This window comes from Platalea leucorodia, assembly GCF_965183815.1.
Source record: "Platalea leucorodia genome assembly, chromosome: 19".
NCBI classification, from domain to species: Eukaryota; Metazoa; Chordata; class Aves; order Pelecaniformes; family Threskiornithidae; genus Platalea; species Platalea leucorodia.
Window position 1 is genome coordinate 264,760 of NC_138841.1, and position 14,828 is coordinate 279,587.

General features: G+C 56.2%; 1 protein-coding gene across 1 annotated transcript; it reads right to left on the reverse strand.

Moving 5' to 3' along the window:
- Nucleotides 1–1,314: 1,314 nt before the first annotated feature.
- DEF6 (DEF6 guanine nucleotide exchange factor) lies at nt 1,315–14,645 on the reverse strand. The gene is made up of 11 exons (XM_082330113.1): nt 14,453–14,645; nt 9,181–9,321; nt 7,308–7,493; nt 5,200–5,427; nt 4,973–5,119; nt 4,675–4,783; nt 4,294–4,592; nt 3,586–3,752; nt 3,182–3,380; nt 2,669–2,759; nt 1,315–2,429 (listed from the first exon to the last, which is right to left on the reverse strand). The coding sequence occupies exons 1-11, from the start codon at nt 14,546–14,548 to the stop codon at nt 2,218–2,220; spliced, it is 1,875 nt and encodes a 624-aa protein (XP_082186239.1). The 5' UTR covers nt 14,549–14,645; the 3' UTR covers nt 1,315–2,217.
- Between the last annotated feature and the right edge of the window lie 183 nt (nt 14,646–14,828).

Sequence of the window (14,828 nt, forward strand, 5' to 3'; positions counted from 1 at the left end):
GCCTGGCGGCAGATCAAAGGCAGGTGCTGACACTGGTTCCGGCTGTTCCTTCCATGCCTGTCCTCGCCTGCGGCAATTAATGTATAGCTTTTTGCCGCATGGGAACTTGGCTCTCGAGAGGAAAAGCAATGCTCTGGTGAGCTGCTTTAAGGAGGAATGATGCAGTCCCAGAGCTGGTGAAAAGCAATGACACTGTCAGCGGCAGGGATGTGGCCCCACGTCCCCTGGGGGCTGTGCACAGGATGAGAGTCCTTGTGACAAGGCTGTGGCATGGCGCCACCGAGATGGGTGGAGGTTGCCCTTTTCCTCCCTGCCTAGGTGTGGCATGGCACATACCTGTCCTGATGCCTGATCAGGGATGAGATTGGGCTAATGAAGCTGACGCGGGAGGATGCGGTCTCCCATCAGTGCATTTCCACCCAGCCCAGTTCCTTCCCAGTAGAGACTGGCGTTTGGCATCCTCCCTGTTCTTGCTCTGCCTGTGGATCACACGGAGCAATGAGCAGCTTTGCCAGGGTCACCCTGGGAGGCTGCAGTGATTCATACCACGGCTCCCATGCGCCTCAATGAAAGAGAGCCCCAGCCTCCAGTGCAGTATGTTGGGAAGATCTCACTCCATCAGAAAACCTGTGCAGAGTGGAGGGATCCCGTGTCCAAGTAGACCGGCCAGGATGGCACAGGGCCAGGCAGGGACCCCAAATCTGCTTGGGGACCACATTAGGCTGTAGGGGCCATGCCACTACATCCCAGTGCAGTGGGAAGGAGGAAGAGAGGTGATGAATTTGACCTGCAGCCCCTGCAGGGCCAGGGCCACCACAGCCATCACTGCAAGGGCTGCAGACATCCGTGCCCTCTCTGTGCGTCAGCGAGGCTGCGTGGGACCAGGGCACAGGGCCACCCAGTCACCCTCATGGGCACACAGAGCCACTTTGTCCTGGGGCAGCCGTGCTGCTCCACTGGCACCCATGGAAACAGCCTCTCTTGCAGTCAGGCACAGTGAAAAATAATTGTAAAAGAGAAACACTGTAAAAACTGGGGTGGGGGGGAGGGGAGGGAGAGCTGGGTGAGCAAATGCTGAAAGCTGCACAAGTAGGAAACAGATTGTAATCTCCCTAACGAACTGTAGTTAAACAGCGTAAGCAACTGTGAACCAGAGTTTGACGCAGGGCTTGCTACCAGTGCCTGTTTCCAGAGGGGACCCATATGTGACTGGGGGCTCTGTGCCCTGTACAATAAAGACCCCAAAGTCACAGGTGAATGGGACTGTATTTAAACAAAAGTGCTTGGAAAAACTAACCCTGATGTTGCTGTGGGGAGTCTTGCAGTCCAAGGGCAAAGACCTAAACAAAACTCAGAGCACCATTACCTTCCTATATAAGCACATAATTAATCATAAGGAGGTGCTGGCCCTCCCAGAAGATACGCCTGTGCCAGCCCTGCCACCCAGAGTGGAGTTCATCGAGTACGGCCAGTTCACCAGCATCTGTGTCCCTCTTGGCCCTCCACAGACCAACCCAAAATCCACTGGTGGAGCCTCTTTCCATGGGTGGTGTCTGATTTTTAATGGGGATCAAAACCCCGCACTGCCGAGGAGGGAGGTCTGGTGCCTGCAGGGCCATAGATGTGTGGGGAAGGAGGTCTGTGGGCCAGCGGCTCCAAAAGCTTTATTGCTTGTTGGTTTCTGCTAACATTTACGTGACGCCAGTGAACAGGAATCTTCCGGGAATGCACGTTAATTAAGGACTCCCTGGCCTTTCTGTGGGGGTGGCGAGAAGACACCGCTCAGTCAGCCAAGGCTTCCCTGGCAGCCACCGTTGCAGGGCCACACACCCAGGGGTGCAGTGGGCGATGCAGAAGAAATCAAGGGTGGGACTGCAGCCCTGGGCCATGTGCTCCAGACCCACCCGTGGCTTTTTTTTTAGGCAGGGTGGAAAACAGAGTCTGGGGAGTTGAGTCCAGGTCCCACACCTGGGCAGCCCAGAGGAGATGGCCCTGCTGCCTTCTCCCCATTGTTGGACTGTCTGAGCCTCCTGGCACGTCATGGCTGCAGCCCTTCCCTGAAGAAAACGGGAGCATCTCTGCCTTATATGTAGTCACCTATAGGCTCTGTGCTGGTCCCCACTTGTCTCCATCCAGAGATGGCTGTATTGACTGTGTCTGCTTGGAGGGATGTGCTGGGCCCCGCAGTTCCCTGCTGGGCTCTGCCCTCCTGCTGGGCTAGTTGGTGGGCTCTGTGGCCATGGTGTCCACATCTGGAGACGGCGGCACGCCACTGTTCCCACCGTTGCTCACGTTTTCCTTGCTGTTGTCCCTTGTGGGGTTGCTGCCTTTATCATCCACTTTCTGCTTGAGTTTGAGGGAGGAATCTCTCTGGGAGAGGAGGGGTTGGTAGCCAGTGAAGCCTCCTCCACTCACATTTGTACGCTTGTCTGGGGACAGAAAGAAAAAGAGGATTATTTACCTGGGGTCCAAATTGACCTTTCAGCTAAGGAAAAGGGCTGCGGAGTCTCTCCTTGCCAGAAGCATTAGGTTATCTTCTCTGAAAGATGGGGGTCCATCAAGCTCTCAGATGACCCCAAAGAGGGGAAGATGGGTGGGAGACTGGGCTCGTGCCCCAGTATGGCTGTGCTCAGGAGAGGTGGGGAGGGTGTGATGGCTGGTCTCCTACCTCCTGGCCCGATGGGGTGCATCAGTCGGTTCATCTGGACATTCCAGTGCTTGACATTGGTGCTGGCTTGTCGCAGCTTCCGCTGGGCCGCCTGGGAGGGGATGGAGGAGAGGGGTGAGCCAGCCACCCAACAGCCCCTGACCCGGGACCATGGGCAGGAGTTTCTCTTCCCCGAGTAAGCCTGGATTGGAGGCTCCCTCTGGGATGGAGACCCAGCTTACCCTCCTCTAGGTCTTCTGCTTTTCCTCCAGTCCTCCCCCCTCCACACACTCCCACTGTTGACATTGCTCTGGACACCAGCGCTGTCCCCCCAGGGAAGGACACACTTGTCCCATCTCAGCCACTGAATCACCCCATGCCTGTGCATGGCACAGCTCAGAAAACCCCCAAGGCAATGCCAGCTTAGTCCCCAAAGCTGCTGGGTCCTCCCCAGTGCAGAGGTGACTCAGGGAGGGCTGGAAAGTCCCCCGGGGCTCACAGCATGAAGTGATGTGGCACCGATGTGATGCTCACCATGACGTCTTGGTCCACCCGCTGCCTGTTCACTCTCACTTCTTCCAGCTGCTTCTGCGCCTCTTCCAGACACTTGTTCTTGTTCTCCATCTCCTGCTTGAGAACTTGCTTCTCCCGCTGAGTTTTGATGATATATTCCTCTTGCTCCTCCTTCAGCTTCATCAGCTGCTTCAGCTTCTCCTCTTCCTCAGCCAGTAGCCTGTCAACAAAGAGAAAGAGGTGAGGACGTCCCTCTGCCACTTCATCCACCAGCTTCCCCCATCCCTGCCGGCATACTGGGAAGTCACCAGCACACTCCAGTACCCCGGGGAGCATTGCATTGCCCTGGGGAGCGTGTCCCCATGCCCAGCCACTGCCCTGGGAGTGGGGCTGGTCGAGGAGGAGCAGGGATGCCCTCGTCCTACCTGGCCTGCGCGTATCTCACGGACTCCTCGTCCTGCCGTGCTTTCACCTCCTGCTGCAGGGCCTCCTGCAACCGCTCCTGCATGTCCTCCAGCTCCAGGATGCGCTTGCGCTGACGCTCTGCCTCTGCCTCCTTCAGGACCATCTCTGCCTGCATGGAGGCGCGAGCCTGTGGCAGGGAGAGGAGCCATCAGCGCAGGCAGCTGGCAGAGCCACTGCCACAGTCCCCAGGGCCCTCTGGCCGCTGCACCCTGGGGTGGATGGGGCCAGACTTCTCCAACACCAGGGAGAGCCCATGGAGAGAGATCCAAAGCAAGGCTGTTTCCCCACTCAGGGAGACACACCACATTGTTTGGAGCCAGTGCTGGCTGCAAGGTCAGAAATGGGCTCCTTGGGCATCCCGGCACTAGCATTCACCTCTCACCTGCCCCCCAGCTTCATACACCTTGGGGCAGGTTGTCCTCATCTCCTGCTCCTCAGGTATCTCATGCATGGCAGTGCTGACCCCTCTGTCTTTTGTCCCTGGGTCACACACAGCCCCTGGGAGCCCAGAGGTGATGGGTGGCAGCAGCATTGTTGCAAGAGGGGGACATGTTCCTAAAAGCTCCTCCAAACCCCCTGAGCTGCCACGGGCAAGGGAAAGGGAAGGAAGCAGCCACCCCACCAGTAATGCAGCCCCATGGCAGGATATGCCATGAGGATGCACCCACCTGCTCGGCCTCCCGCAGCTGGATCTCCAGAGTTCTCTGCATCTCCTCATGCTGCTGCCTCCGCCGTTGCTCCTCTTCCTGCAGGAGTATCTCTGCCTGCCTCTGGGCCTCCTTGAGCAGCTCCAGCTCCTGCAGCTTCCGCTCCTTCTCCTCCTGGAGCTGCTTGAGCCGCTGTGTCTCCTCCTCCTTGGCTGCCTTGCGCTGTTCCCGTTGCTCCCGCTGCTCCCGTCGCTTCTGCTTCAGGTCTTTGTGCAGGGACTTCTTGCCCTCAGCCTGCAGCCGGATGGCTGTCTGGATGGCTGGGGAGGGAAGGGGATGGTCAGTGGGGACATGGTGGGGGGCACAGGGAAGCTGGGGAGGGGGCACAGAGTGGGCATGGACCTAATGTCCATTCCTGGCGTTGCCGGGTGTCGGACGCGCTCATCTCGTAGGTGCGGGAGGAGGTCTTCACGCAAAACATGCACCTCTTCCCATCCCGGTCGGGCAGCACCTGCAGGGAGAGGACACAGGATGGCATTACCCTCCCGTACCCCACCTTATCCCCACTTTCTTTGGCCATAGGACTGGGCCTCCCATGCTCATGGATGTAAAATTGTGTATTCTTGGGTTCCCCTTCGCGGGGTCTGAAGGGGGTCTCCTGTGTCTCCTGTTCCCCAGCTGAGCATGGCCCAGGCTGTACCTCCACGCAGCAGTGCTTGTCCAATGCGATGCTCCCCTTCTTCTCCTTCCGTTCCTCGCTCATGTAGTAGGACAGGACACTGGGCTTTAGCGTGAACCACCGCTCCGACCAGTTCCTCCTCAGCTGGCCCTTCTTCCAGAGGTAGCCCTGTGCCCAAGAGACACGGGGATCAAAAACAGGGTGGAAGCAGGACAGGGTTTGTGCCCTAGGACATGTGGGCTCCTTGCCTGTTTGAGCACATCCTCGATGACCTCCTGGTACACCTCCTCCACGGCCATGCTGACAGCCTCCTGCTCGATGCCTCGCAGGAACCGTCCCGAGTTCACCATGTCCAGGAACTGCCAGACCGTCAGCCCTCCCTGCCCCTGAGGCTCCTGGGAGAGGTAGTCATCCAGCTCGCAGGAGTTCAGCTCCACGTTCATGGCTGTGCAGATCTTCTTCAGCAGGTATTCCACCTGCAGGGATGGGGAGCTCAGCGATGGGGAGAAGTGAGAGCTGTCCCCACCCCACTGACCCATTCTGGAGAGCCCAAGACCACATCTCTTTCCAGCCTGCAGATACAGGACCACTATCCCAGAGCTATCACCCCTTGCAATGGTTGATGCTCGTGGTCAAGGTGTTCCAGGCAGCAGGCAGGCTCAGGAGGTTGATGTTGGGTTAGAGCTTGACCACTACTGGGAGATTTTTCCTTTTAACCACAAGGCTAAGATGTTTTTGGCTTGTTTGTCTGCAGAGTGAGAAAACTCTGCAGAAGTCAAGTGCCTGAGGGAGAACAGACCAATGCTGCTGTCCCACACACACAGCCCGCAAGGCAGGTGTCTCAGACCACAGCCCTGACCTCAGCACTGCTCTGGTTTCCAGCTGATGTTGTAAAAACACTGGAGAGGAGCAGGGGAAAAGGTCCCTATGGAGGAGATGAGTGTCATTTTGAAACCGTAAATAAATTGCTTTAAAAAGAGCTAAAATTGGTGAAAATAACATGATGTTGGGAAGACTTATTTCAGTTCAAGTTTTGCTGCCAGCTCTCCTCTACCAACAATCTAGGGACCAGGGAGGGTGGGTGACTGCAGAGAACCATGCAGAAAGATGAAACACAGCAGAGTCCCTGCACCCAGCTGGATTTTTTTACATCATCTAGCTAGGAGTAGGGCAAGAATTTAATGTCGTTTCTTTTTTCTTTTTTTTTTTTTTTTTTTTTTCAGGCTCAGCCCTGTAAGCAGAAAGATGATTCAGTTTGTCATGGTCTGGGGAACAGGAAACACCTCTCCCAGGGAGCAGGAAGTGCGGTCGCCCTCCTACGCCTGCGCAGCACTGTGTTTCTTGTCTTTTTTTGCCCTTTTTTTTTTTTTTTGGCTTTTCTGCTGATCTAAGGCGTTTGATGGTGTAGAAGCAGATGGCAGCTGCTTGCCCAGCTGAGCTCCTCCTGGCAAGGCCACTCTTGGCGTCTGAGCTTGTCCCTCCTCCCTAGATCTGCCCACCTTCTTGTTGGGGTTTGATCTGACCCCCAGAGAAGGGAGACCCTCCTCCTCCAAATGCCAGGTGGAATTTGGAGATTTGGAGATTACTGCCAGCAGCTTTGCAGGGCAGCTGGGACAACCTCGCTCTTAACTCTCTCGACACGGGGCAGCGGGTGACCATCTGGTAGCAGCGGGCATGGAGAGGGACAACTGGGTCTGCTCTGCCACTGCCTTCGTGGTGGCACAAGCTGAGAGCAGCACGAGGGACACAGCCCCGTCCAGCCTGACAGCAATTTCACAGGGAGCAACCTCCCATTGCACTAGACTTTAAGGGTTTCTTGTCATCTTTTCTTTGTCCCCCATGAAAATCAGGACTCCTCCAACACCATGCTCGACTCAACCCTTGGGTGAGGTGGAAGGGCTTTAGGTAAGGGACCAGCCCCAGCAGGAACTGAGCTGCAAATGCTCCTTGGTTGTGGCTCTGAGAACTGGCACATTCATTTCACAGCAGACAAAAGAGTTTGTTGGTATAGGCTTGGGCCATGGAAGAGCACTGTGGACCAACCCATACTTCATCCTTCAAGAGTCTATATTTCAGAGGCGTCAGCATTTTGGAGGTGTCCTCCCAGCTGCTCCCAGGTCACTCCCTCTCCCTGGGCAGCGGGGGTGGCCATAGGCATCACGGGGGGTGCCCAGGGCAGACAGCCCCCTCCTCCCACCCCATGCCTGCTCTCTCTCACACCCTGGAGCACCATGTCTTTCAGGATGTGGTGGAACATGCCAGGAAGCGATAGCGGGATGTATCATCCCCAAACAGGGCTCTGCCAGCACGCAGAGCCCTGGGAGGATGGGGATGGCGGGGGAGAGGCAGGTCCTACCTCATCTGGCACCATGACGAGAGGGTATTTGTCTTCAGACAGAAAGTTGAAGAGACACCAGAGCTTGAAGGCATCTTGGTGGGATACAATGCTATTCCCGTTACGGTCGGGCTTGTAATTCTTCTTTGCGGTCAGGGTCCAGCAGAGCTCGTCAAAGTTTTCTTTGACAAAAGCACCTTCCTCCACCTGCGGGCAGGAGCCAGGCGGGTGAATGAGGGGCTGCAGGGCTACGGAGGGACTTTCTGGGGGGAAGCACTGGAGGGAGAGTGGGCAGAAACCCTCACACCTGAAATCTGTCCCTGATGGCGAGAAGCATGGGATGATTGATACGCAGGACCCACAACTAGAGTGTAAGTGGGCACTGACCCATGATGCCAGAGTACGTGTCCCCAGCACAGGTCCCCTTATGCACACAAGCGAGGCATCCTGGCCGGTAGAGAAGATGCTACTGGACCACTGCAGCACCTGGGCACCATGGCATGGCCACGGTGGCTCAGCCATGTCCTGCTGGGCTTTGAGGCACCACCAGGAACCCTGTGGCAAAGCCCACCTCCCCAACACCTCCATGGCTTTGAGTTGCTCTTGTTATCCCATTTGACCATAAAGAGGAACTGAGCCTCAGTGAAAGGAAGTGTTGGGCCATGGGCAGGCAGCAGCAGGGGCAGAAACGACACCTCCATCAGCCTTGGCCCCGCTGCCTGTCCACAAGCTTCTGTGACCACTCGCCCAGCATCACAAGCTGCTTCACGTGGCAATTCTGGTGCAGCATCGGTGAACTGTGATGGGGACCAAAGGAACTTGGCCACATGCAGTCAAGCCGCTGGCACGAGGGCAAACCGCAGCCTCCAGCAGCAGAGCTGGAGAGAAACCTTTGGGTGGCAGAAAGCTGAAAGCCCCTCTTACTAGGAAAACCCACTTCCCCTTCTCAGGCCGCCCCTGGGATTTTACTAGCCATGGTGAAACCAGAAGAATCAAGTTTAAAGGTCATCTGTCAAAGAACCACATGGGAAACTGGAAGGATTTTGGCTGCTTTGTGACAGGGAGATTGGGCTGGGCTGACCTTGGGCAGCTGCCTGTGCCTGGCAGAGGGAGCTGGGGAAGTCTCTGCCTTTGCTTGCTACAGACCAGATCCCTGCAGCTGAGATCAGCATCCCTGGACCAGGTTGGGCAGCTCCTGACCAGCTCAGGGCAAGGCAAGGACCGGCAGAGAGACCGGCACGAAGCACTGCATGCTGGGGAGAGGCACGGCTCAGCCCTGGGGAAGTGGCAGGGGAGGGAAGGGTTACTGCACCCAGCTCTGGGCCCCCGCTTCTTTCGAGCACACAGTGGAAGAAAGTTGTCAGTCATTTTTCCTCTCCTCGCATGCCTGGAGGAAACGAGCACCCAGCCACAAAGTCTCGCTGTGCCAAACAAAGGTGCCTTTGAGCCACGTGGAAAAAAACGGAGAAAGCCTCTGCCCACCCCAACCTCTGCTCCTGTCCCAGCACCTCATCCTCCTCCCGCTTCTCCTCTTTAACAAATGAGGTCACACCTCAAATTTGAACAGGGGTGGAGAGGAAAAAGGGGCTGATTTCTCTCTCTGAGCCCTTTAGGAAACATGAGCAGAGATGCACCTCCATCCAGAGCCTTGATGGAAAGGGCTGACTTCATCCTTGCCAAGGAGCTGTTGAGTATTAAACATTTCTCACTCATTTTGGCATTCATCTGAGTACTCCACAACTCTCTATCCTTTTTCCACCCATCAAGTCATGGGATCTCCAAGAGCAGAGGAGAGCGGAGCCATGGGGCTCCCATGGGATGCGGGAGCAGACCAGGTACCATGGTGTCCCCACCTGAGATGCAGCAGGTCGGGGGGGATGGCCAAGGGGCTCACCTTATCCAGGATGTACTTGTTGAGGTACGGCATATAGCCCTGGCTGGACACCGGCCCGTCGTCATCATCACGGAAATGCTCTTCCAGCGCCACGGGATCATGGGGAATGCACAGCACTGTGTACAGGTTGTGAGACAGCACCTGGCCGAGCACGAGGGATGGGGAGAACGTGAACAACCTCCAAGCCTGTCCCAGCCCATCCCCACAGTGCCACCCACTCACCTGGGGACCGTGCCCTGCCCAGCATCACCTCCCTGCAGCCACAGCATCAGGGCATGATTTGGGTTTGGCAGAGGGACAGGAACATATTCCCAAATATAAACCTTAGAGAATCATTTAGAAACAGGCAAAAATTGAGGATTTTTCCACATTTGGTTCTTTTCTTTCTTGGCACATGGGGAACTTTTTTTTTTTTTTTTTTAAAAAAAGGGCTGTTTCAAACGTTACAGAGCAAACAGGACATGCTTTGATCTAGAGGAGATGATAAGCCACTCCAAGCCATGCTGTTTGGCAGCTGCCCCTAGCGATTTCTTTAAAACGTAACAAATGACAGCACCCAGCCTGGCAGCAGTTGCTTTCTGCCAGTGGGGCACAGAAAGGCGTAAAGATGAAAATAAGAAAAGATTTATAAGAAACTAAGAAAAGATTTTGTCTGGAATGGAAGCAGACAAGGGTGATCTGGAGATGCACCATCTCCAGAAGCAGTCTGCGAGCATCACCAACCAGCCCATTTTTGTTCAAATCCCCCAAAACAAAGCATGTTTTGAAGCTCCCGAATTTCCCACGTGCTGGAAAGCCCACGCTGCTGCTGGGCCAGCAGCCAGAGCCCGGAGCAAGGCTGTACCACCAGCATCTCTGGCTCACGATGCCAGGCAGGCAGTTGTTTCCTTGTCTTTACCTCCCAGCAAGCAGGAGATAGTTAAACGAGAGTCCCAAACTCATGCCGTCCCATTGCACCACGGTTTGCAGAGACAACGTGCCAAGGTTTCAAGAGAGGGGCTGGAGGAGATGGTGTGCAGCTTTCCTGCTCCTCTCCGTGCAGGGCTGCAAATTTCCTTCCAGCAGGAGAGGAGCCGCTGGAGGCCATGCCCGCTGCTGCAGCTGGAGATGGATCTTGCTCAACCAGATTTTCTTTCTCTTTTTCACCCTCTGGACTGATGTTATCAGCAGGTCTCCACCCAGCGCAGGCTATAGCCCCGAGCGCTGCTGCTATGGCTGCACCTTTCAGGGGTTCAGTGCAGCCCTGGGGTCCAGGCAGGGGTGGAGAGGGATGGAAACACCCTGGGCATCCTCCAGGATGGCTAATGAATCGGTCAGGATGGACTGAAAGTCTGGGAATCACAACCTGTCCCCCCTTTCCAATGTGGGGCCTCATCCCCATCCCTCACACCTCCTCTCACAGCACCCCAAAAAGTCCTTGGAGGTCTTGCATGTGCCCCTGGCCATGGCTGGCACCCCCAGCCCCTCCATCCCCTCTGGCACGCTGCAAACCACAGCCCCTCCGCTCGCTGGAGCGGTCCCCTACGAAATGAAAGTGAGGCAGGGTGGGGAGGAAAGCCCCAGCCAGGCTGATGGCGGGGTGGCGTGGGGCTGGGGCTGCCCCAACCCCATGGAGAGAGGAGAGGGGAAAACAACCCCCTGGGCTCTGAAACAAGGGATTGGAGGGAAAAATAAGGGGGCGGGGGGGGGGGTGGGGTGGGAAGAAGGGAAGGGATGCTCTGAGAGCAGTTTGGTGACACAGCCTTTCCGCTGCGGCATGCAGGGGATGGCTGGGACAGGGAGGCAGAGGTCTGCCTGACACCCCTGAGCATCCCAAATGCCTCTGAGCACCAGCCCCGATGCTGTTCTCCCCCTCTCCTCTGCTCTCCTGCTCCCCATCACCCCCCACTCCCACCCCTCCACAGCCGCCTGTGGCAGCTGCCAATGCCAGCCAGAGCCGGGGGTGGAATATTTAATGCCGCTGGAGAATGGCAGCCCCTCTTCTTCTCCCCTGTGGGAGATGCCGGGGGTGATGCCAGGGCTGGGGGTGACTTTTCAGGCTGGAGCCTGGCTCCCTGTGTTAAGCACAAACCCCTCTGTCCCCGGCGGGTGGGAGCAGGGGGATCAGAGCTCCTGCATGGTGCAGGGAGCGTTGCTGCTGCCTCGGTTTCCCCATGTGCAAGCAGACCAGCCCTGCTGAGAAAATCAAAGCCTCCCCACAGGTGGGGGTGCAAGGAATCCTGTCCCAGGGGACCCCAGTGCTGGGAGTCTCTTCCAGTGGTGAGGGTCACTTTAGCTGCCCATTTTTTGCAGTGAGGAGGATGTGAGTGGGCACCGCTGCCTCGCCACCCCATCAGCCAGGACCCCTTGGCTCAAGCCCAGCCCCAGGACTGTCAGCTCCTGACCTCAGGGAAGGCATTCCCCATTGCTGGCATAGAAGAGCTGCTCTCAGTCCTCTTACTGGCCAAACTGGGACCCACTGGCCAGTGCCAAGAGCCTTTTGGCATGCAACAAGCAGAGGAGCTTTCAGTCCAAGTCAGGCGCCTTCCTCCTGCTCCTGCGGGGGTCCATAAATGGGCTGTGCTGTGTTAACCCAGCCCCCCAAGGCACCAGTTATACCCAGAGACTTGCATGGGTTATGGGCTCTTTCTCCAAAAGTGAGCAAGAGCCACCTCCCCTGCCATTTGCACCCCAAGCCTGCAACCCCACGCAGTGGGTGGGGGATCCCTCTGCCCCCAACATGCATTTAAACCACTCGCCTGTCCCCCTGCCTCCTCCTCTCCACTCCCCAAGGGCTTTACTGTAACGGGCAGCCCCAGGAGACTGAGCTCCGCTCAGCAAACCTCTCCTCTCCCTCTGCAACAGGGACAGGAGTGGAGCAGAGGTGCTGAAAAGCACCAGGATGGTGGCTCCCACCCACTTGCCCCAGCCGGGTATGGCCACCCCAAAGGACTCAGCTCTGCCCTGCCTGCAGGAGCTGCATCCCACATCCCAGCCATCATCCACAGAGATGGGGAGCAGCTCCCCCAGTTCAGCCAGGGAGGACGTGACAGCACAGAGAGGGTAAAAGCTCATCCAAGAGCAGGGCTGGCGCATGCCCACACTGGGAACAGAACTAGCCGACATCTCTCGATGCGTAGCACTCAACCGCAAGATTGTCTTTCCTTCCTGTGCAGATACACACCTACACTCACATATACATGTGCACACGCTTGCTTGCGTGTCCATGAAAAGAACTCAACTGCTGAACCCAACGGCTTCCCACAGCTTCGCCATCAGGCTTTGAAACGCTGCTAAATTTAGTTATGCAACTGGCTGGAGAAAGGTTGGAGGAGTTAAGCACCCAGCTCCCTGCCCCAGCTCCTGCGGCTGGTTTTGTTTCCGTAGGTGCAAATGCTGTGAACGCTGGCATTTCTCCCACCCTTGTTCAAGATCATTCTTGCAGCAACACGCCTGGGTGAGGGAGCAGAACGCAGCCCGGCTCGCACAACCCAGGAGGAGTTTGGAGAAGGCACTGCCACCATGGCTTTAATACGTTATTGCTCAAACCTGCAAGACCCTGGATTTCTTCTGCACTGAACATACAAGCAGAAATGCTTCTGTTAGCTTGCACAGGCTGGGGCAAACCTGAGCCAGTGTTTGGCAGCAATGGGCGATAGAAATGAGCTCTCCCTGGCCTTGACGCCAGTGGAAAGTTATCCAGAGTTGAGCTTCGTTGTGCAACGGTGCAGCCTGACCCACCGCCATCCCGTCTTGGTGCTGAAGGCGGGTGGAAAAATAGTGGGAGGCGAATCTCCCTTCCCTTCTGAAATGTCACCTGGGCAAAGCCACTGCGGAGATGCTGTCCCCAGTGTCCCTGCAACCCAGCATCCCGGCAGCCCCTGCACAAGGGTTTGCAGCTCCCCCAGGCCCCCTGCACTAATTCTCTATGAAATTGCCATTAAAATTAGGGTCTCTGTGGCCTCAGCATCATCACCAGCGATAAAGATCTTGCAAGACAAGCACTGCACGTGTTCACACTGGCGCTTTCGTGGCCAGCAGCACGCCTGGGCTGGGCTCAGGACCCAAAGCCTGATTGCAGGGGATGCTGTGACGCGAGCACAGCAGCCCTTCTCAGGGATTAGCGAGGGGAATTAAGCTCTGGCCTACTTTGGGATTTTCCTTAATTCCTTCAGATATTTCTGCAGTTTTAAGTTGGCGAGCCTGGCTTGCAGGGCACACGTACAACGAGTTTCTGGGGAGCAGTCGAAGGCTGTCGGCTGCAGAGGCAGTGGCTGAGCAGGAGGAGCCCAGCTCCCGCTGCTTTTCCTCCAGACCCCTGCAAGCAAAACTCTTAATTTTGGGGCAAAATATGCCCCTTCCCTGCCAAGCCCAGCACCTTCCCTGCAGTCTGTCCTGGGGGAAGCCCTATAAAGTAGAGGGAATAGAGGAAAAGAGATTTCTTTGCAGTGTTTCACAACTCATCTCGCAGACTGGCAGCAGCTGCCAAGTCCTGACGCAACATCTCCCCGTGTTTTGCATGTTTCTAGCTCAGGTCTTTCCTCTGCATCGTAGCCCCCTGCTCCAACAGGCATTTCCAACCCCGGTGCCGGCCTAAGAACCACAACAGGACATTTAATGGCAATAAAAAAAGGAGTCCCATCATTTGCAAAGGGAAAAAAAAATAAAAATCAATAATTGTTGTCAAAGCCAAGGTGTAACCTGGCGGATTCAACCAGACCCCGTCCCAGAGGCAGACAAAAAGGTTTTTAAAGCCACGATAGTTTTGATGAAGGGCTGAATGCAGGAGCCCTCTGCAAAGCTGCTAAAGGGCTGGGGGAGAGGGAAAATCAGAGATTTTTTAAAAGTGCTGTGTTATTTCTGGCCAGACCACTGAGGAGTTCTAGTTTAAAAATGGTCTGCCTCTACCTACCGACCCGCTGGCTGAACAGGAAGCAGAAACATGGGTGCTCTGGCAAGCAAGAAAATATAAACTGAGTTTGGGCTGTTAGTTGGGCATAAAAAGCATAAGAAACTGAAAACAACTAAAAATCAGATTTCTCCTATTGTCACCTAGAAAATACATTTGAGCATTAACTCTCCCCACTTTTTTTTAAAGGGAGGCAAGGTCAGAGACAGCGAACTTCACTAAAACCAGCGTGGAGGCGACAGCAAGGTCTTATTAACGTTAATATTTAACAATTCCTCCGTGGAAACCCAGGGGGGATGCAAAGCATCCCTGGACCCGCTCTGCCCCTCGCAGCCCACCCACCAGCCCCACGCTGGCGCCGTCCGAGCCCCCCCGAGGACTCACTTTGAGCTGGGATTTGGAGACCTTGCCACTCTTCTCCACGTCCAGGGCGGTGAAGGCGTACCAGATGGACTTCAGCAGCTCCGCTCGCAGGTCCATGGCTACAGGCGGCGATGGCAGAGGCAGCTCTGTCGAGGCCGAGGATCCGGTTCCAGGAAACCGCCTGCCTCGACAGCCTTGGGCGGCGGTGGACGCGCGAAGCAGGAGCGCCATCTGCTTGGGCGTGCCCCGGAGAAGCCCACGGGCCACATCTCGGCCCCACCGTCCCCAGGGCTGCAGGTGTTTTTCCCCTCCACGGACCGATTCCCCCATTCCCAGGGAAGCACAATCCAGGGCTCACAGAGCACAAACAGGGCAGGGATTCGTAACCCTTTGCTAG

Coding starts and splice junctions, on each gene's coding strand:
- DEF6 (XM_082330113.1), bottom strand. CDS start 14,548: ATGGACCTGCGAGCGGAGCTGCTGAAGTCCATCTGGTACGCCTTCACC. Junction 5,428..7,307: donor TCGTCATGGTGCCAGATGAG/GTAGGACCTGCC, acceptor CCATCCCTGCAG/GTGGAATACCTGCTGAAGAA. Junction 4,593..4,674: donor ACGCCAGGAATGGACATTAG/GTCCATGCCCAC, acceptor TTCCCTCCCCAG/CCATCCAGACAGCCATCCGG.